The sequence below is a fragment of the Pseudorasbora parva genome, chromosome 25 (genome assembly GCF_024679245.1).
Source record: "Pseudorasbora parva isolate DD20220531a chromosome 25, ASM2467924v1, whole genome shotgun sequence".
NCBI lineage: Eukaryota > Metazoa > Chordata > Actinopteri > Cypriniformes > Gobionidae > Pseudorasbora > Pseudorasbora parva.
Window position 1 is genome coordinate 22,275,695 of NC_090196.1, and position 23,465 is coordinate 22,299,159.

Below are 23,465 nucleotides of genomic sequence, written 5' to 3' on the forward strand. Positions count from 1 at the left end.
TTGGTTGTAGCGCTATCCAATTGCGTGCACGTCATGCAGAGGGAGTCTGAGAGACAACCGTTTATCCGCCCCTCAGATTGAGCCCTGTCAATGGTGAGTTTCCAGACCAAACATCTTGATGTGGATCTGGCTTGTCAGGCTGATAAAATTTGGTTTTAACTTATAAAATTAAGTTTCATATTTCTGCTTTCAAAATCTCCAGAAATCGTCCGTTCACTTTCATTATAAGTGCATTTTTTAAGTAAACAAGTTTAAATTATTTTTGCGGTAGGCTAATCAACATTTTGCAAATGCTGATGATTGTACTGACTTCAGAATATTCCTTCAAAGTCAGATAACTCATTTTGGACCAGTTTGGAGCAAAGCATGGGAAAAAAACACTCAAAACATTTAAATTTCACTTTTTGTGCGACAGCCTTTTCCAAATCTCCTGCGAAGGAGCCAACGTCTAATTCACCTCAGAAACAACTTGACCCCGACGGCCAAATAATGACAGCAAAGTTGAGTAACGAACACAGTACAGTGGCCAAATATCATCAGCCTCACCCATAAACTCACAGCTGAGTAAGGCAAAGACGAGAGATTCCACCGCTCTTCAATTTGTCTCCCAAGGATTGTCTTTTATTGATGGCTTTCTAGGTCAGCGACCCTCCGTGCTGTTCAAAGGATCTAAGAGGCACCCAGATGGGCCCTCTCAAGATGGAGCCTATTGTAGCATACTTTCTATAGTGTCTTACAAATGAAATGCGTAGGAGCCATTAGCCCAGAGTGGATTGTTTTAGGGGGTGGGTGTCCTTCTCATGGGGGGTAATGATGACAGTCTGGGCCACAGATCAGTCATCAAAACAATTGTGTTTCGGGCCTTTTCTTTTGATGAGAGGCTTTCGCTCTTCTCGCTCTCTCATTGCTCTTAACTGCGAATAAACTCTTGATTGCCTTCACAATAAAGAGCCGAGAAAATGCGAGTCATGAATGCTCCAATCTGTTGGTTTTACACCTCAAGAATCAGTCCAAGAAAAGATAGACTGATTGATGACATAGCTTTAGAACTGATGCTGTAATAAAAGCAGAAAAATCAGGATGTTTACTAACTTTTCTCTCAACACAATGTGACTGTCCGGCCACAAAAACAGCAGGTGAGGTACTTACTGTTGTCTTAAGGGATTGGAAAGGCAGGTGTCAACTTTCCACCTTGCTCAGCCCAGCACTGTTTAAACTCCCAGACACCTTGTGTGAATTCAGGAGATAAGCATTGGCTGACACCGACATCACCTTATTGAATTAGGCTGTTTGTGCAGGCAGCCACCAGAGCATTCGGCTTCAGCTCTGGTTCTCACCTGTTGACAGATGGGACAGACATGCAAGTTACCTCCGAGGAAATTAGACCGGGAATCCAATTTGAATACCAGCTGTTTTTTATGCAATTGGAGAGCCCCAGTAGTTCAATGGGGTCATCTAACAGGTCTTAAACCTGAGGGAAGGCACTAACAAATGGTTAAAGAAGAGATTCTTTCATTTCAACTAACATTTCATAAGACTAAAGAATTTTCTTAGAACTAGCAGTGAGTAAAAATAATGATTTTACAATTGAAGTAATTACAATTGAGTCCCATTGAAATCTGAATGGGATGAGGCTGGGATTTAGGTTTGAAGTGAAAGTATTTGATGAACGTATACTATGTGCAGAGAGAGCATTCTCTCAGTATTGTCATCTAATTTTTAGATTCTAAAAATCAACCATATCTACTGAAAATGTACAGGTAAAAACATGGATAAAGTAATGCAAAAGTGTTGACACTTATTATGAAAGTAAAGTCAAGAAGCCAGAAGACATTGTAAGCGCTTTCGACTTAAATGTAGTAAGACAGAAAAACAAAGAAGCCATAATCACCACCATCAATAAAAAAAATCTAAATCCAAATTAGAGCGTGCAATCATGGGTAACAAGCTAAATTTTGCTAAACCCCCTGTCATCAAATCCATTGTGATCTTGTTGCTTGATTATCATATCTAATTTGTAAGTTGGGCCGGGGGGGCCGTGGATCTCTCTAATCCCCTTTCTCTCTCCTGTGCTTTGCTAATTTGAGTCTGTAATGTTGTATGCTTCTGTGGCAGTGATTGCTATCAGTGACACAAACCTCCTGGGAATTCTGATCTGACTGGTGGGGCCTCATAGACTGATCTACAGGACTATCTTGCTATATTTGCATAAGCGGCATGCAGCTTTGATACTGGACAGGCAGGTGTCACGCATTCTGTGATCGTAGTCTACAATCATGACTGGGGGTGCCATTATTAACACTGATAACGGATGTGTTTTCATTAAGCAGGAATAGATCACTCTATGGAAGCTCAGTTATGAGGGATGAATAATGAATGCAAAACCTCAGTAATATATACTGCTTTTCTGCCGCTGGGGTCAGATTGAAACAAAATTGACAAGATTAAACAGCGTAAATGATTTGGTCCAAATGTGAAGAAAAAAAAACACTTAATTACCTGCACTGGTCAGAATTGAAAATAGGTAGTCATTGGTTAACTATCATCAAATTATGGAAGATAAATCGATAAATGGACAACATCTATACTAGCTAAACAAAAAAGCAATGTTTTAATTGCTACACGTCAACAGACATCATAACATTATAATATACAGTACTTAAATTTGAGATTAAATTTAGTATTTTTTTAAAGATCAACTTTGTGAATATTTTGGCACCCTTACCAAAGACTAATATAAAACTAACTCTGGATGCTGTTGTATATTTAGCCTAACTGAACTGACTTTAACACTGATGTTTGTCATTTTAAAATATAAATCACAAATCCACATGGGTCCAAAAGACTAGTTAACATCATTCCAACTTCCCTTTTGTCCAGCATTTTGACACAATGCCTCATTCGTGAAACCGTGCGGTCTGTACTTGCTATACAGTTTGGAAGGTGTTGTTTAATAGTAGCAGGTATGTTTTTCTGTTTGGACCCCCTGGTTGAAGCATTTCCAGTTTCCCCAAGTTCCCCACAGGGCCTGACTGCCCAGCACAGCAGACAAGGATTCATGGAGTCATTTAGGAGAGCAGCAGGTCGATGTTGTGGCCTTGTGCTTATTGATCCCATCCAGCCGACAGACACGTCCATTTCCCACAGCACACAGTGGGACAGGAACAACAGCTTGACACCCCTAGATCATCAGCTCATGAGGAGAGGTATCTTTTTATGTGAGGGATTTTCTTGGAATGTTGCTTTGAAGATGCGGGAATGGGGAGCCATGAATGGTGAGATTCTTGAGAGAAAAGCAGCTCCTGGGATGGAGGGGTCTGTCAGCAGGGGCTGTCACTGTTAAACTATGGCATCCGAAGTATTCATGGACAAAAGGAAACTTCTACCAGCTTTGACCACTTCTGACTTTTCTTCGAGAAGGAATCTAGGATTAGAATTTGGGAATATTTATGACCATTGTGCATTTGACAGACATAAGCTAGTTGTCAAATCAAATCTCACTTTCTTTGATTGCTCCTTGAAAACCCCAGCAAGTGATGTCAAACATCTGCGATCAAAAGACACAAATCACTGTAAAAAATCTCACAATAAAATTGGGCATCATTGCGGGTCATTGTGGTAATCACACAAAGGACAGCTGATCGAACCTCTCACATTTAAATGTGTGACGAGAGATCCAATCGCTGGTAGCTATGACTGCAAATGGCCAACTCATTTACGATCTGAATCCCATTTGATTCCCAGCGGCTCTCCCAGGCACCTCTCTCCACAAGCTGTACCACCCGCCACTGAGCCGGAGACAGAGAGCCAGCTTGCCACATATGGATCGTCCCTTGATATCATTCAGTCAGCGTGTAATCTTATTATGCAAAGTCTTAATCCGCACCTATGTCCCAATGCCCAAGGGTGGCAATATTGTGATATCAAGGTTCTGGTAGGTCATGTTGCGTGATCCCTACTCTATTCTTTGGAGAAGATGGGGGGACTTAAAAGCCATCCCTAGAGGCCAAAGCAATGGAGAGAAAGAGAGATCTGGGGCAGGTCCAGATGTATGGTTTTGTTTTGTTTTTTTCCCTTTTGGAGGACAAGATTGACATGAGGTCTCCAGCAAGGATTAGACTTGATTTGGAGCAGTGGGATTTTTTCCAGCAGACACATTATTGGACAAGGGAATAAGGGGCCACCAGCATGGCGAAATTGGATCAGGATTGGCAATCGCTGTGAGTCAGCAATGGTAACAACAACTGCTAAAACAGCAGCTGCCCTGCAGATCTCTCCCTCCTTTCAGGTGGAACTACCTTCAGTCACTCGGAAAGGGAGCGGATGGAAACCGAACCGGGGGTGGGAGAAGCAAAGAGATACGAAGGCTAGCGGTGGTGGGGGTAATTTTGATGTTGGTGAGACTTAGCACTGGCGTAATGGGATTAAGCGAAACACCTTTGTGCCCGAAAAAAAGCCACCTGGTGCTGTAAAGAGAAGAGAGGCAGCGAGAGAGAGAGAGGCAGACAGACACACAGACCGAGGGAGAGAGGGAGAAGACTAATCCGTTCCCACCTCTGGGATGTCATTCATAAAGCCGAGTGATTTCCGCTCTGCTTGCTTCAAGCTAATTCCATCACCAGGAGCGACGGGCGATGGGAATAAAAGGCCGAGCTCATTATCCCAGCCACGGCCTACAACATGGAGGCATTCCCGTTCCACTTGGAATCAATGCTACATGATGGGTTTCTTAGACCCGGAAGTTGTAAATGATGTTTACTTCCTAAAAAAGGAGGGTGGGGAACAACACAGGCAGCTCAGGTGTGGTGGACACTTCGAAATGATACATCTACAGCTACAGTGTCTGCAATTACCACCCACTGCCTCTCACTCCAAATTAGTGGGTTTCTCTCAATACAGCTTATAAGTCCAATAACCAATTAAGAGATTGGCAAACAATGAAGTTGCATCTCCAAGCAAGCTGTGCGTGGCCAAGCAGTTCCTTGTTGCATTTCAAACTTGGAGTCGTTTATTAGCAAGTCCGCCTCCTTTGAGACATTACTGCTCTGCCTTTTCAGTCTATCTGGCTAAAGACAGAAAGCATCTGTCTGCCAACCTGTATGACATACTAACATTAGAAAACAGGCAAATGAAGGTGTGCGACGAGCAGGTTGACATAATTATCGGCAAGGGAGGACGGTGTGTTTTGGCATAGCGGTTGGGGGCGGGTTTGCTTTATTAACAAGGACTAGTTATTTTTAAAACCAGGTTCTGACATGTCCGGGCTTGTGACGGTGGGGTGGAGGCACCCGAGGGCCTAGTGGCTTCATGGGTGCACCAGTGCTGTCACTTGCTCAGTCTATGAGCACATTGGGGACGCTATAGCATTGTGACTTCCCTTGGCAACTGCTTTCACAACAAATGTGTAAATAGCCTTTAAAAGAAAACAGTCATGATTCAAACACACCAATTCATATTTCAAGCAGATAGTATAGCTCAGCTCTACACATTACAATGAAGGAAGGCAGAATAAAACTAGACTACCTATAATGATTCATTGGTATTTTGAGAGGTTATTCTTTGGCTTAATATAACTGTATCCCTCTCTGTCTGGCTATCTCTCTCACGTTCTCTCTCTCACACACACACACACACACACACACACACACACACACACACACACACACACACACACACACACACACACACACACACACACACACACACACACACACACACACACACACACACACACACACACACACACACAGGTCTAGCATTGCATGGGGGCTGTAAGCATTATTGCCAATTGAATGGATAGGATGATGGGATAGGCAGTAAACCTCTGGCTCTCTAAAAGACTCTCAGTCATAAACAAACCAGACAACCACAACACAAGGGTGGAGCCATCAGCTTCCTGCAAACATCTTTAGTAGAGTCATCCATCAAACATAGAGCCAAAACGATACAACCTTATAGTGTGTCATTTTAAGCGTAAATATACTATCCTATTCCAGTTTAATTGACATACCGAAGACGCTAAACATTGTGACAATTTCAAAATATTGCTAAGTTTGTTTGAGCAGACGGACATGTTAACTTCTGCAAAAACCAATGGCATGTGTTTTAAGTCGAATCACTTATTTGGGGGTCACATCAATATGAACATAAAATTCCGTAAAAAAAAAAAAAAAAAAAAAAAAAACGCCTGTAAAAGAGTAAATGCATATCTACATTAATACAAATAAAATATATTATTATTATTATTATTATTATAATACAAATGTATTACTCATATTATTATTAAAGCATTTAGCTAAAAATAAATTCAGAAAATATTATGTGAGAGTAAAAAAAACAATGCCCTCCAGCATCCTCCTCAAGGTTTCCCACCTGTTGGTCCCTTTGAAAATTTGACAGGGCACTTTTGAGATGAGAGGCAAATATGCAACCAAGAAACTATAATCACTGGATTCTGGTAACGGCCGTACGAGAGTCGAGTTCCGGCGGAAGAGTGACCTCTGACCCAGTGTATTATGTAGGAGTAGCGTTAGCTTAGGTGACAGTAGATGCCTCTCCTGTTTCAAACAAACAGGGCTGGGCAACAAACCTAAGCTCTTCTTATATTGAAATCCTCTCACAATTCTCATTTTAGACTTCTAATTTGTGACCAGTGTTTTGTTTTTCTCTATCCCCTGCGCTTCGGTCTTCGTCAATATGTCATGCTTCGGGTCATAGGTCACTCTTCTGCTGGAACTAGACTCGTGTACGACTGTTACCGGAAGCCAGTGATTATAGTTTATAAAGTTATAAATATGGATTTACAAAATGCCTTTATTATCCTTTATGTGGATTACTTTTATGGATGTGCTTTTTCATTTGCTTCAAAATTTAAGGTACAGTTCACTCTATTTATAAAGCTTCAAAGAGCTTGATCATTACCGGGATATTTTTAATATAACTCTGTATTTGGCTGAAAAAAGAAAGTCTAACACCTAAGATGACTTGGGGGTTAATAAATTATGGGATAATTATTTTGGGTGAACTAACCTTTTAAAGGTTTGAGCTGAGATGAGTTAAAAGAGGGAAGTTTTGTATTTTTTCCCCAACTGTCTGCTTTAAATGAGAAACCATGAGAGCATAAAAGGTGATGAAAGTTCATTCAAAGAAAAGGATCCTATCTTCCTGCTCCTTGGAGCGCAGGCTTTGCATTAAAAGATACTCTTTTCAAAGCTACCTGTTCTGTACCTAAAGTCTTGCTTAGTTAGACAAAGGTTTTGGGTTACCGTTCACACAGACGTCAACAGGGAAAATAACGTGAGAACAGTCACCAAATAACAGTCATGGTTCCACTTAAATGGTTATTAATATAATTTCTTCCAGAATTACTCATCAGTGTATATTTAAATATTTAGCAGAAAAAGTAATTGTAATGGCCAATAATAAAAAAATATTTTTTAAATAAAAATACATAGCTTTCTAATTTTCTAACCAAAACGGACTTAAAATTCTGATCTATTTTTATGAACACTGAAATTATTTAGATGACCAACATACAAAGTCACAGTTCACTCAAGTAATGACTAGAACAGTAAGGAAAACTATTCTTTACCATATTTATCTTTATGAATTATTTTTTTAATCATTTATAGTAAGACATAAAGGCACATTCATTCAAAGAAACCCAGCTGCCCACAAGAGCAAGCAAGGTTAAAAGTTAGATCCCCTCAAAAATAGAATGATGATGTCTATCATTGCACTATAATGTGTTGTTGATCCTGTCTGCACATATAGGGGGGACTGAGGACTTAATTAGAGATTTGACAAGCCCACTCTCCAAAAGTGATGAGATTATGCGTAATTGATGTCACAGTCAATTACAGTTCGGTCCATTGCCGGTCCACTGGCAGGTCTAGCCTCGGTTCAGGCCTCAGGACATTGATGAAAAGCGTGGTTTTGCCCCGATCAAGCTGTTTCTACTATGGGACGAAAGATTTTAGCAAACAGCCTAATGACTGTTTGAAGTTTAATAAAGCCTTGACCCTTTTCCAATGCCACAACCTTGCGGATCCCCCGAAAATTGAGTGGACCAGAGAACAATAATGCTTGGAAGAAAAGCTCATCATTAACCAGAGGGCCTTTTTCAACCAGTGATGTGTGGTGGCAGTTTGTGACTTCATTGTTTGAGGAGGAAAAAGTGCATTTATTTACATGCAAACAAAGTTAACAAGAGCTAAGAGGTTACTGAGCTGTCTGGTCCTCGCAAACACAGGGGAGTGAAAGGAAGGGGCTGGGGAAAAAACAGCATGTTTTTTTCTTTTTCTTTCGGTAAACGTCTGGTCTGTAAAAGAGCACGTCTGGCTCAGAGGAAACAACCAAGGGCTATCTGAGACAGTGAGAGTCTAGTGCGACCCAATTCTGGAAACGGTTATTTGGTGATGCACTTGCTAAAAAGGTACATGTGACATGATAGGGAAAAAAACGATAATGGGAAGATTTTTACAATCTGGTTACTTTAAGGATTTTTGTGGAGACCATTGAAAAGTAACTAAGAAAGAAATGCCTTTTGAATTAATTTAATAATGAATTAAAAAAAACAGTTCCTGAATTATATATATATATATATATATATATATATATATATATATATATATATATATATATATATATATATATATATATATATATATATATATATATATATATATATATATATATATATATATATATATATATATATATATATATATATATATATACATATTTCCTCATAGGTGTCAGGCTCAGTTTAGCCTGGGAAAACCCACACAACTTTACTGACAAATTTAGATTTGCTCTGCAAGTAGTCTGGCAAAGAGCCCATTCAAACCCATTTCTAATCCGTCGAAATCCCTGCACCAATCAGAAACGTTGAGGCGGGCTTTACACGATGACGACAGCGCCGCGACGGTGAAGCAGGATGCCGCCGTGGAACATCACTCGTTCAAATAAGCTATTGCCTCTGTTTTAAGCGATTTAAACTTTTCCTTTGCGTTAAAACCCGAGCAAAGAACAACACTCGGCTACCAGATGTGGATTACACTGGCTACTAAAATGAGGAGGATGGCGAGTGTGATCATGTGCTAACACCACCCAGCAGCTCTTGATCGGGCCTTTCTTTGCTTATCTCCTCACACTATATCTGGTAATCATGTAAAAAAATGTAAATAAATAACTTGCGTAACTATGCTCAAGTCTAAAAATGTTCGAACAAATCTGAAATGACTGAATTTGAATAAAGTTTGTGAGACACAATTTTCCAAAGACTCCTCAATATTATTTTATTTTCAAAATATTGCAAATTGCGTTCTAATCGCAATAAAAATGCCTTACAACGGGTCAAATGCGATCAGAGCTCGATGTTTTCTATTCGACCATCAATCCGAGATGTTTCAGTCGGTCTGAGATCCAACGTTTTTGATGGAGTGTCGATGGACACCAGCTATTATCATAATTTTTTTACAACAACGGCAAAAGTCGTCAGAAGCTATTGCAACATCTTCCTCAAAATCACAGAAAATTGCTGTCTCCGATGATTCTCCGTCGCTCTGCATACGTCATCGTCGGTTGGTGATGCCCCTTTTGAAATTATTTGTCTATGAAGCTTTGCCAGACCATAACTCAGTTACTACTGAGAATGGTCTGGTTTTAACCAGGCTAGGCTCAGTTATGAATGGGGCTGACTTCCTGTTAAAATCTACTACGTGTCCATAGAAGTCCCTTTTTAGAAAAGAGGTAAATAATAGTCCAATGAGAAACTAGCTTGAAGTATCCAAGTGTCATGTAACCTTTTTAACTTCAATGCTGAGCGAACAGGAATTGCAGCACACAACCGTTTCCATTTCTTCTGTGTCATCCTTCTCCAAGATATATTCTCCTCCACAGCGGCAGCCATAAGTATAACACTCAGTGTCTGAAAAAGAAGAAATACTTTGGAATTATAACCCATAGTTATAATATTCAATTGCAAATTGCTTGAGAACAGAGTATTGACTAACCGCAATCCCAGTTCATGTCGTCTAGTGTTATATGAGCGTCCATTGGCCAGCTCTGTTTCAGTTCATGTGCTGCAGAGAAACGTAATATATAAGTCAAATTGATGATTGGTGGTGGTGGTGGTTGAGGAGAGTCCCCCTTCTATGTAAAGCGCTTTAAGTGCCTAGAAAAGTGCTATATACATGTAATGAATTATTATTATTATTATCAGTCTGAACCTTTGAGCTTTCACAAAAGTGTCTGGAAGAGTCAAAGCATCTGCAAAAAGTTTCCAAAGCAATCCTTGCTCGTTTAAATATTTAAGCAATAATCACTGAGGATTGCTGGGCCGCTGTTCCACTTATAAGAGATTTAGAAAAAGGAAAGCTTCGAAGTCATCCGAGGTCATTCAGAGTGTCCTAGTGAAGTCTTCATCTCTCCTACTGCTGCTATGAATACACATAAATGAATCGTCTTAAAATATTCATTGAATATTAAATCAGGGAATGCTCTGCTTATAAAGGCTGCTAATAAGGGAATTTGAAACTAAAACCATGTGTGAAAAAGTGCAATATGACAATTAATTGTCAAGAGGCCGAGAATGAAATTAGATCTCTTTGCTTCCCAATGAATTAAGAAATCCGAGACGCGACACTTCCAAGTAACGGTTCTAGTCCCTTTCGGCCAGCCTGTCTGAGATATTGGCAATTAACAGGTTTGAATGCAACATTTTATCATGCTTTCTTTTAATTAGTTTAAAGGAATGTCCTAAGTAGGTGCCATTTCGGTTCTGGCGACTGATTTTTATCATTCATTCCGTATCAGTGCAACAACAACAAAAACCTTGACAATGAAATGAACTCCATCTTTAAAATGAGTAATCCGATGTGTCTCCATTCACCTCAAGAATATGAATAACATTTGGATATAATATTTAGCAAAAAGCGAAACTGACGGGAGGGTTTCAGTCAGAGATGCATAAACTGATTAACGGTATAAAGACTTATTCCACTGACAGTAACCACAAGTAAAATGCTATCTCTTCTTATATCTCATGAATAAGACCCTTTTCATGAATATTCAAGACTGAATACATTGCTGATAAGTAGAGTGCATCAACTGCAAAAGATAAACCCAATGAAACATGGCCTTTTAAATAGAGGCCACAGTATTTGACATCAAACCTTGTCTGGTCAATATTGACACACATTTTGTTGTCCAGTTAATGACTGCAGGGCAGGCTACTTAAGTTGGATAGGGATTAGTGTATCCTTTGAGCTGGCCAGAATCAATCTCAAACTTAATTAAAAAAGACCATAGACTTAAATTGAGAGCCGAGTAGTGTTATTATTTTTACATCCATTAGACAAATTTATGAACTGTACAGTTGACTTTCTATGACCTGTGTAGACTTTATTTTACACCAATACCGACAAAACAATAATTATTTTTGAATAATTAGTATGAGTGATGACTAATAAGGTCACTTAAAATTCTACACTATATTGCCTAAAAATAAAATTTAAAATTATTTTTAAATGCTACAGGTTAATTAAACCATCACATCATAATTGACATTATTAACTTTAAGTGAGCATTAGCAGATGGCCAAGAAAAAAAAAATGTTTTAAAAAAGAGGAAATAAGCACACACAATTAAATATCATCAGTCGATTCAATTACTTGTTTTATGAGCGAATCACTGAATCATTCATTCAAACTGTTTTTGTTTTGTTTTTTTATAATTCAAATTAATTAAACATTTTAATGAACTGCAACAATTAACATTTTGTCAGATCCTCTAGTAAATTACATTTATTAGTTGTCTGTTAAGAATCTTGGTGATCTTGATTTGAAACACAGCTTGCTATTTAGAAAATAAAATAGTTTATATGAGGGTTGTATAGTTTGAATCATCTTTACATTAATTGTATGCCTACATTTATAATATACACAGTTTGAGAAACATATTAAAAAAATTATATTTAATATAATTATCATAATACAAAAAATATATATAATATAAAAAATAAAAATAAAAGTGTAATTTAATACTTGCAAATTAAGTCAAATCAAAGCGTGTCTGCATCTAAATGAGGAGGTCAACTCTATCACTCCTGCATGTGCAGCCTAGACAAGGCCTGGCTTTTCTTTGAATGCTCTCTAAATGTCAATTCCGTGGCTGTGGCGATCTACGTTAGCAAGTAGCTGTGCAAAGTGTCCCCCCCCAAAGGCGATGCCACAGCTCCCCAGTTAATGGCGCACAGGACCCTGGATGTACACTTATTGAAGGTCCTAATGGAGGGCTAGGGGGAGCTTGTTCCTTAGGCGAGAGAGGAGAGAAGCAGACTATCACTTCATGTAAGAGCTGGCCATGTGTGACAGACCTGACCTACATTCTCTCTCGCTCTCTCTCTTTATTCCTCTCCTCCTCTAGTACCCACAATTCGAACTACGCTCTTCTGTAAGGAAGCATCTGTCCAGACCAAAGACAACAACTCGCTTCTCATTCCTTCCTTTGGTATTTTAAATATTTCAGACAATTTTAGTTTGCCAAAGGGCTAGTGACAAATCTGCCTTTTGCTCTTAATAAATTATCAACAATAAATGGAAATGAGTGATTTTTTTTTATTTTTCAGAGTATACATGAGCTGTACTAATCAGTGCTAGACTTTGTAAGCATTGTAAGCCTATGTTAATCGTAGAACAATTGCCACAATGGTCTCTACGAACAATTCTTTTAGAAATTGCTATGAATATTATCAAGTTAAAAGGGCCAAATCCATGTCTCTATGATATTCAGGTCCCTAAATATGATCCCTTCTTCACTTTTGATGGTGCAGCATTATTCAATGTGTTGACGTAATTTCCACTGAAACAGGAAAACAGCGCTGGATATATTTAAATTGCCCATTTTTAAAATAGCCAATAGCATTTTGTTTATATCCCAGTCCGGCCAGAGCCGTGGAGCTCGGTAAAGCTGCAGTTTCCTCCTGATCCCGAACCGTTTCTCCTCCTAATCTCTTCCATATTGCTTTAAAATATAGCATTATGTGAAGAATTCAAATGGATCCCATACATTTTCTGATTTTCTCGCACATAAGATCTGCTCTGTGCTATCGTGTCTATGGACCAGAGCAGACTGTGTGCATTCACCCCAATGGAAAGCATACACTGTTTAAATCATTCCTATATAGTGCACAATGTGCCATTCACCATGTAGAAAATAATGTGTGAACAAGTGACCAATTTTAGCAACAGCTTCTATTTATAATGTAGGGGGCGGGACTCTTCAGAAAGAAGCTGAAGTGCAGCGTGATGTCATCAAAATCGTTAAACCATGTTGGCGGAAGTAAGAGACTAAGTTTTGAATGCTTATGTCTTCTTAATGCGAATTTTGTCATTGTTTTGGAGCACACTAGCTTTCAGAAAGGCTAACATATTCATACTAAAAGCCAAAAAAACTTGTGGGGACCACTTCTCAAATTTTTTAAGGGGAAAAAAACGATGTTGTCCATAGTGTAGTACTGTATGAAGCTTTACTTGCACAATATTTCACTTCCAAACCAAACAGCCTTCTGTTGGTCAGCATGGTGCATTCACTGACCAACTTGAACAAGCGGAATCTGCTTGGAGAACTTTTTTGCCATTCATGAAACTCTCATCGCACAGATTCCAAAATTCGATACAATGAAGCTCATTGCATCTAAACATAATTCTTGCAACAAGAAAAAAACAGTGCTACAGTAGTTTCAATACTTAATGAAACTGAAAATTCAAGAGTATTCTGGGTGATTGCTAGGGTGTTGCTAGTTGATTACTTAGCAAAGGAATCCCACGTTAGTGTGGTCACTTAGCAAAAGCATTTGCTGAACATTTACGAAATTCAATACAGCATAGATAGCCCATTTAAACAAAACTCCTTCAAATACACAGAAGGATGAGACTGAAAGTGCATGAGAGGATAGACAGGAGGAAACGTACCGCGTAGCTGGAGGTTGTATTCCTTCCTGCTTTCCTCATTACTCAAGATCTTCCAAGCCTGGTCGACGTCAATAAATCTCTGCAGGTGCTGCTCCGCCTCCCCTTCTGAAACATCCGGACTCTGCTTGTCCGGGTGAAACTGCCGATCAAAATGCAGTGATGAGATGGACAGAAAGGATAACCAATGACAGTCATGCTTGATTGAAAACATTATGTAATTAAGTCAGAATACAAAAAACTGTCCATATGATTGGAGATACAAAAGGTAAAATAATAAAAATGTATATGAGATGACAAGACTTGACGCAAAGATCATGGGCAATTTGCATTTGGACTTGCAGTGTGTTTGGACAATTCACCAGAGAAGGCAGACCATTGACATTAATACAATGGTGCAAAAAAAGGCAAACTATATATCAGTTAGGACAGATATGTCTTTTCAATGAATAGACTTGGCAGAGTAGACAGTTAGAAGGGCAAAGGCCGCCTCTTTCCTCCAGCCACTAATGCAATCCTCACTTTGTGTCCTAAAATATGACAGATCTTACCATAACGTCACAACTTCACCAAAATAAATCTTTTTTACCCAGAAGTCTAATACAGCTTCCCTAAAGGGAGTTTTGGGGGTTACTTTGACAGTCCCTTCTGGCCTGGATGGATACAGTATAAAGTCATTCTCCTTGAGGAATCTAGGGATTGTGGGCTGTGACTATCGATTAATGGGGGTCGAGGGTCAGTTGAGCCGTGGGGCACTTCATTCGCCCACTGGAGAAGAGCAAGGTTGAAAGGGGCAAACGGAAAACAACTTAGATCCTTTCGAGCAGGCATTCAACCAAACTCTGATTATGCCCTGGCACAGGCGAGCACAGCATTGCATGTGTGTGTGTTTGTATTTTTGTATGGTCGCTATAGTTCAGAAGCCGCATTGCCGCCAAAGTCGGGTAATGATGCATGGGGTGACACTGGGCTACAATAACCGACAATCTGGGACAAGCCAATTACTGTCCACAGCGATTATATTTTTAATTTTAAGTAACAGGAAGACTGAATTCAACTAATCATTTCAAGCAATTACGTTTAAAACTAATTAAAATTTAAGGGTGCCCGTTCTCCGTTGTTTCCCGTTCATCCCCCCTCCCTCCTCGCCCCTTTCTGTTTGTGTTTTTGTTGTTGTTTTCACTTTGTTAATGGGCGGTCAGAATGCGATGAGAAGAGGAACAGAAAAGCAACTGCAGCAACAAGCCAAAAATTAACTTCCTGATTGAGCGAATCATTAACCATTTCTTGCCATTTTTACAGTGCGGTTGAAAGAGGACACAGCGCTCAGCCGCCTCGTAGCCCATTCTCAAATATGGAAAAGAGGGGAACTGAAAGATCCTTAAATATACTGACGCAAATCATTCATTGTGGCCATTAAATCGATGGAAGGCTTTTGGGAATGAATTCACACCAGCACTAGCACTTTCACACACCTTCATTAGATTCAGAGAATTTCAAGTTGGTAAAATGCAAGAAAAGCATCCTTCTTCACTCAAATCTCAGTTTAATTAAAAGTACCCGAGTAAAAAAGACACTAAGATTAGGAACTGCACAGGATACCAGCTAAGAGGATTAAATCGATTTGTGTTTAGGATGCTTCAGATCAGAGGATCAGAAAATGACCAAAGCTAAATAGCTAAAGTGAAAACTTGAGCCGTAAGTGAAACTTTAAATCAGCAAAGCCATGTAGAAGAATGCTGGAAATATAAATCAGTATAATATAATACACCCGGTGTTAATCTAGTATCTATAAAATATTAAAATAAGCATTGTGCTTCGACATGTAATGTAATGTAATGCTTAAAGTTTGAAAATTAGATTTTATTTCCTGATCGCAACACGGAAACTTACAAGCAATCTACAGTATATTATGGCACCAAATTGTAAGGGGTGTATCTTAGTACCCATAATGGCAATGAAGGTGCATGTGCAAAAACTACACTAGCTATGTTTAAATATCAGAATTGCTCTTTGTATTTCTGTGGTGAGACAATCTGAACCATCACCTTTCCCAAAGTAATATGTCCAACATCTATTCTCAGCCAGCACCGAAAAGGAAAAACAGCTCCGCTCCTGAACCCTGAGAATGGTTGAGCAAGCTTGGCAGCACAATTTCTCAGTTACCTCCAGCAGGACGCCAGATTCTGCTGGAGAATTAGACTCTCTCCCCAGTGGCGGAATCGGAGATGGGGTTTTGCTTCCATCTACTCTTTGTAGGTGAGCTTGAGAAGTCAGGACCACAGGTGTGAAGTGCAGCTTATCCCTGGCAAGCACATACTGCTGCTCCACAAACATCTCCCTGGGTAGTCTTTTGTCAAATAGACAGTGCCTGTGAACTGAGTTTCAGGTCAGTAGTAACGGAGCGTTTCCCTGAGTGTCTGATGGAAAGATGAAGAAACGCTAGGCTGAATTTGAAAAACTTAAAAAGTAAAAATGTATGAATATATTATTAATTGGTTAGGCATCTAAAAAACAAAATGTGAACATTGTGCACAATTTTGTCAACTGGACAAACTGTCCCTCATTGTATTATGTATGATTCGTTATATTTTCATAATATTTTCATTTAACATTATTACATAAATAACTATAACATAAAAGCTTGGGGTCAGTAAGATTTTTTTTTTTTTTTTGGTGACATTTTTGAAAGATCATGATCCTTCAGAAATCATATGCTGAGTTGGTCCTCAAAAAACTTTTCTTATCATAAATTATTTTTTAGGATTTTTTTGGATGAATAGAAAGTTTAAAAGAATAGAATGTATTTGAAATAACGATTTTATATTATAAATGTCTTTACTGTCACTTTTGATTGATTTAATGCATTCTTCCTGAAAAAAAAAAAAACGCATTCACTTTAAAAAAAAACACACAAAAAAAGGTAACACTTAAGTTTACAGTGTCCTTGTTACATATTACATGTACTTACCAATGTTTTAACAGTAAATTATGCATAATTACATACAACTAACCATCAACCAAACCCTAATCCTACTCTAACCCTATATTAAGTATATATAGTTAATTAATAATACTCAGTACTTAAATATATAATTGTGTAACTAAAAAAAATCTTACTGATCCCAAAATGTTACACTGTAGTAATGTTAAAATACGTAATATAAACAAAGAATTAAATCCCAAAGTTGTTCCATGTAATTCTTCTGGAATCTGGGCCCATCCTTTAAAAATGGAAATCAGATTGTCACATGACTCAAATAAATAACTTATGAAAACCGTATTGAAAAACAATCAGATTTAACCTTTGAATGTTAATGCTTATTATACTGTTTTCCGAAGTCTTCTTAACATGTATTCTGACTCAATGTTACAAACACTAATGAGATTATCACACATTTTACTATAGTGTCATTCTACAATTTCCAGTCAGTATAGCTCAGGTACTTGTCATAAATACATAACACAACGAGAGGCTGGAGCTCTGTTAGAGCAGCCCGTCCTCCTGCCCCTCTGGAGTTACACGCTTTAATTGCTGTCTCTTTGCACGCATTGTAAAATATTCATTTACTGGGGCTAATGGAGCTTGGAGAGCAGGAACACAATATAAAGGGCTGGGCAATTTGGAGCACTCGCCAGCTCTAACAATACATCATCATCTCTCAGAGGCTGCGAAGGGAGCACTGCCACATCCTCCGCTGGGCTCTGGTGTGCTGCCTGCAGCCGCTTTCTGCTTCAGTGGAGAGAAAGGAAAGAGACTAGGGCCACAAAGGCTACTACCATCACACTACTGCCACCTACTGTCAGGCTGATCTCAGAATGAATGAGGCTGGACACTGCAAACAGTAATCCTAAGTATTACAGCAGTATAGATTGATTTAAGCCTCAGGTTACAATGGCAGTGCTGAATTCTGAATCAGTCTCCTGCTCAAAACATGAAGAAACCAACATGTGATGTCATTTCAATCACAAGAAGCTGATTCATTTGACTTTGACAGGCTAAAAATCATCAATATCATTACCAATCACTCTCCTGCTGTATATTGCGTAAGGCATTGGACTGAAGTCTTCAAACTGCTTCTACAAATTGCAGGGCACACATCCTGATTGATCGACTGGTGTTATGAGATTGCTGTAATTAAAATGGGTTTGGGATTAAACAAATCAGCTTAAGTATAACTTGACTGGGATAAATCAACCTGCAATGTGCATTAATGAGAAATACTGATGCCATTGATTAATTGTGCATATGTTTTCAAAGCTCGTATTTAGCAAGAACAATTTGCCCTTGGAGGAAACTTTGATAAGAGAATCAAGCATAATCTGCATTATCTTTATCTCGGTATGAATTTTATCACTATAAGCTCAGTAGACATGATTCTACTGATGCACTGCATGACATACAGCATTTATTGTGTATTGAATGACATTTATGGCAGTGATACTCAGTTTCTTTGACTCCAAGGTCCAATGCTTTTCAATACAATATTCAAATCTAAGAGTACCTGCAATAAAAAAATATATATATACTAAACTGTAATTGTGATTTCAGAAGTTTAGAAGAACTGTTTGTTGGTCTACACACTCCTGACCACAACGTAAATATTTGATATACAAGGGTAATAATGTGTGTGTGTGTGTGTGTGTGTGTGTGTGTGTGTGTGTGTGTGTGTGTGTGTGTGTGTGTGTGTGTGTGTGTGTGTGTGTGTGTGTTACACACGGTAACACTTTAGTTTATGGTCCAATTCTCACCATTAACTAGTTGCTTATTAGCATGCATATTACTATGATATAAAACATGGACATTGCTGTTTATTAGTACTTATAAAGCACATATTAATGCCTTATTATGACCATACGCTGCATTCCTTAATCCTAACCAATACCTAGACTTAACAACTACCTTACTAAATATTCCTTTTTTTTTTTGATCTGTCATTATTACAATGTAAAATAACTTTTCTATTATAATAGATTTTAAAATGTAACTTATTTCTGTGATGCAAAGCTTTATTTTTTTCCGCATCATTACTCCAGTCTTCATTGTCACATGATCCTTCAGAAATCATTCTAATATGATTTGCTGCTCAAGAAACGTTTGTGATTATTATCAATATTTTTTTTATTTTTTCAGGATTCTTTGATAAATAGAAAGTTCAAAAGAACAGCATTTATTTTACGCCGATCAACATAACATTATGACCTAACACTGATTATCTCTTCATCACAGCACCTATTAGTAGGTGGGATATATTAGGCAGCAAGAGAACATTTAGTCCTCAAATTATATGTGATAGAAGAAGGAAAAATTTGAAAGTGTAAGGATTTGAGCGAGTTTAACAAGGGCCATATTGTGATGGCTAGATGACGGTTGGTTGAGTTGGGTCAAAGCATCTCCAAAACTGCAGCTCTTATGGGTTGTTCCCGGTCTGCAGTGATCAGTATCTATCAAAAGTGTTCCAAGGAAGGAACAATGGTGAACCGGCGACAGGGTCATGGGCGGCCAAGGTTCATTGATGTACGTAGGGAGCGAAGGCTGGCCCATGTGGTGCGATCAAACAGACAAGCTACTGGAGCTCTAATTGTTCAAGAAGTTAAGGCTGGTTCTGATAGAAAGTTGTCATAATACACAGTGCATTGCAGTTTGTTGCGTAAGGGGCTGCATAGCCGCAGACCAGTCAGGGTGCCCATGCTGACCCCTGTCCACCCCTGAAAGTGCCAGCAGTGGGCACGCGAGCATCAGAACTGGACCTCGGAACAATGGAAAAAGGTGGCCTGGTCTGATGAATTACGTTTTCTTTTACATGGCATGAATGGCCGGTGCGTGTGCGTTGCTTACTTAGGGAATACATGGCCCCAGGATGCACTATGGGAAGAAGGCAAGCCGGCAGAGGCAGTGTGGTGCTTTGGGCAATGTTCTGCTGGGAAACCTTGGGTCCTGCCATCCATGTAGATGTTACTTTGACACGTACCTTCTAACTAAGCACTGTTGCAGACAGTGTACACCCTTTCATGGAAACGGTATTCCCTGGTGGCTGTGGCCTCTTTCAGCAGGTTAATGCGCCCTGCCACAAAGCAAAAACGATTCAGGAATGGTTTAAGGAGCACGAGTTTGAGGTGCTGAATTGGCCACCAAATTCCCCAGATATCAATCAAATTGAGCATCTGTGGGATGTGCTGAACAAACAAGTCCGATCCATGTAGGCCCCACCTCGCAACTTACAGGAATTAAATGATCTGCTGCTAACATCTTGGTGCCAGATACCACAGCACACTTTCAGGGGTCCATGACTCGATGGATCAGGGCGGTTTTGCCAGCAAAAGGGGGAACCAACAAAATATAAGGAAGGTTGTCATAATTTTATGGCTCGGCATTATAAATGTCTTTAGACCAAACTTTTGATCAATTTAATGCATCCTTGCTGAATAAATGTAGTCTGACATGGTCATACTCAATTCTAGTCAGAATATGAGTCTGAAACTGCTCCATTGGGCTGTGATTATGGGGCGTGTTTCAACCGAACCAGGAAAGACCTCAATTGGATAGAACTACAACCAATCAGAGCAACGAAGCAACACATTGTCAAATGTCAACAGAGCTCAACTGCACTGTGTTGTCAAGTCCGCGTTTTTTTCCGAGGGTTGTTTTCTATGTCCGCGGGTTAAAGCGACTATTATGTGATATATAGACCCATGAGTGCGAATTTTAGCAGGCAACCTTGCCAAAATAACACACATTTTACCCCCCAAACGCCATGTTTTCCCCCAGAGAACCCCCCGAGAAGCTATGGTTTAGGGCTAGTAGTTAGCGGGTTTTGTTGTAAAAACTTGCCAACCCGGTCTGCACCCGTGCTGGAATCATAGACGGCTGGAATACACGATCTTTGCCGGTGTTGTAAAAAAAAAAAAAAATTAATGATACACAGAGTACTTACCCAACATGATCATCATTTCTGAGGGAAATTGTGAAGGTGAATGCATATAGAAACAAGCTCTCCGTTTAGGATTCGAACATTTGATGACGTGCATGATTACATTACTGTTTATCTGTCCATCATCATCTAAAGCCCGCCCTAATGATTTCATTGGTCCGAACAGTTTCTGTTCGGAGATAATTACTCCTCTATGGATCGAGGCCAGACTGAACCACCCAACATAAAAAAATTGTGGGCGGGGCTTAGGGCTGTCAACGAATATTCTAAATTCGAATATATATTCAAATAGTTTTTAAAAAACGAATTTCGAAGGTAAAAATTTATATTCAAATAAAAAATTTTTAAAAAAAACGCTGCGGTAGTAGAGGCGTGGCTGTGTGCTTTGAGAGTGAGCGCATGCGCATGGGGGTTCAGGGACAGGTCACAGTCGCTGCTGAAAGTGCATGGAAGATGGCAGAAAGTGCAGAGCCCAACTCGACCGCGGCAGAGAAAGAGATTTTAACCCTCCAAAATCTAAAAAGCCATGTCTGGAAGTACTTTGGATTTTGGTCGGTAGGAGGTAAAATTGTTGAGCCGCGAGATAAAGTTATTTCAGATAAATACTGTTCTTTTGAACTTTCTATTCATCAAAGAATACTAAAAAAATAAACTGTTTTCAACATTGATAATAATAATAATAAATGTTTCTTGAGCAGCAAATCATATTAGAATAATTTCTGAAGGATCATGTGAGACTGAAGATTGAAGAATGGTGCTGAAAATTCAGCTTTGCATCACAGATTACATTTTAAAATATATCCAAATAGAAAACAGTTATTTTACATTTTACTAATAGTTCACAATTTTACATAACCATAATGTAGAGATTTGGTCCCTGTATAAAATGTATATTATTGTTATAAATTATTATTTCATATGATACGCATCTTTCAGTGATCAGGCAGCATTTGTTAAAAAACTATTGGATGCAGGGACAGACTGAACCTGTTCAGAGTACGGTTTGATTGCCCATGGTTTGATTTTCAGCTATGACGGATTATTTTAATGCTACATATTTTATTTTTGTGGGACCAACCCCCCTGGTTGAGAACTATTGATGTATAGGAACATTTTTCTGAGCACCTACCATGAGGATGAGCTTCTGATACTTCTGTTTGAGCTCTCGTATGTCATCTGTTGGACAGGCACCCAGTATTGAGTACCAGTCTTTATGTAGACCACGGGAATCTGCCATAATTCTGCAGAATACAAACAGAAATGTAGAAGAAAGTATTAATTATTCGTTCAAAACAAAATTTAAGTGCAGGACGACTCGCTAACTCTTCATTTATAACATTCATTTATATTCATATTGACCATTACGTTTTAAAAGTACTGATAGTTAGTAGTAAATAGTGAAGACAATCTGTTTTCAGCAGTCAGTTGGCAGGGTGTACAGCACGTCACATTTAACGACTAAAAAAGCATAACAATTAAGATATAGATATATTGTAGGATGATATCGTATAAGAGAACTTCGCGCCTCCAAACCTAATATGAAGGCGTTTCTCCTTTTGTATACAGCTGTCATTTGCCTTGGCCTCTCCAGTCCATGCTGCTTCCCGTGTGAGGGTTTGCCTCGCTCTTTAACGCCCTGACAGAAACACGTATGATTTGATAAAATCATATTTTATAATCAGACAGTGTTTTGAACTAGCCAAATTGCGTAACACCACAAAAAATTCTTACTTATGTTTGTAGTTGAACAATTTGATGTCTATTCTAGAGCATTTCATTGCTCTCGAAGATGGCGGAACTCATCCAACGTTTCTACACGGATGCTTTAGAGAGCAACACAAGAGCGGGCACGCTGCATCTATGGAAACAGAAGCAAGCAGAAGGCAAACCAGTATTTTATAATGCTTTCACGTGCTATCGGAGATGTTCTACTTCCCACTCCTGAAGTCGTGATTATGAGTTCATTGCATTCAAAAATTATGACTTAAGAGGGCGTTTATGTCCTATTATTTAACTAGAAAACTGATAATTCCGACAGCACAGGCAGCATTAGTTACAGCTTGAGACAGCTGCTATTTTTTTTTAGAATGTAACGTTAGCCTATTTAAATAAGACCATTTTCACTTCTTAGTTTGAACAATTTAATGGATAACAAAAATGTATTCCACAATGGTTCTTATTTTTTTATTGGGATTAATATAAAACAAAAGAATTGATAGGTGGGATCATTAAGGTGGATACATGATTGGACATGCAGATTGAAATATTGAAATTCAGAAAATATTAATCCTAAAGCAAATCTTTTAAAACTATTGTTCAAATACAGAACTGACCTATAAAAAATGGAGACATCATGCTATAATGGGATGTCATAAAATACTGATATTTTACAAAATTACAAATCAAAACACTTCTTGGTGTGATTGTGACAAAGGTTGCGAGAAAAGTTGTTGGATGTTTGTTAATTGTGCTGGGAATTATCTAAAATACTGTGTGTGTCATAGTCTACAGAGGGCAAAAAAGGAAGAAAGAAGAAGAAAAGAAATCACACTGTGCACAC

General features: G+C 38.7%; 1 protein-coding gene across 2 annotated transcripts; it reads right to left on the reverse strand.

The window, feature by feature from the left end:
* Positions 1-1,213: 1,213 nt before the first annotated feature.
* On the reverse strand, positions 1,214-22,708 carry dnajc24 (DnaJ (Hsp40) homolog, subfamily C, member 24). Of its 2 annotated transcripts, XM_067436160.1 has the most exons (8): positions 22,637-22,708; positions 22,439-22,541; positions 22,035-22,146; positions 13,977-14,115; positions 10,017-10,085; positions 9,807-9,931; positions 3,502-3,547; positions 3,237-3,424 (listed from the first exon to the last, which is right to left on the reverse strand). In XM_067436160.1, exons 3-8 carry the CDS (start codon positions 22,140-22,142, stop codon positions 3,363-3,365), a joined length of 549 nt encoding a protein of 182 aa, XP_067292261.1. In that variant the 5' UTR covers positions 22,143-22,146; positions 22,439-22,541; positions 22,637-22,708; the 3' UTR covers positions 3,237-3,362. The 2 variants fall into 2 exon arrangements, with proteins under 2 accessions (XP_067292262.1, XP_067292261.1); XM_067436161.1 differs by lacking the exons at positions 3,237-3,424; positions 3,502-3,547 and adding an exon at positions 1,214-1,337 and having other exon boundaries at positions 22,637-22,701.
* Between the last annotated feature and the right edge of the window lie 757 nt (positions 22,709-23,465).

Bases quoted from the DNA above. Each gene is read 5' to 3' on its own strand.
- dnajc24 (XM_067436160.1), bottom strand. From the start codon at position 22,142: ATGGCAGATTCCCGTGGTCTACATAAAGACTGGTACTCAATACTGGGT. The intron at 14,116-22,034 runs GTAGGTGCTCAG...TTTGATCGGCAG, and splicing joins ATCAGAAGCTCATCCTCATG to TTTCACCCGGACAAGCAGAG. The intron at 10,086-13,976 runs GTACGTTTCCTC...GTTTCTCTGCAG, and splicing joins ATACAACCTCCAGCTACGCG to CACATGAACTGAAACAGAGC.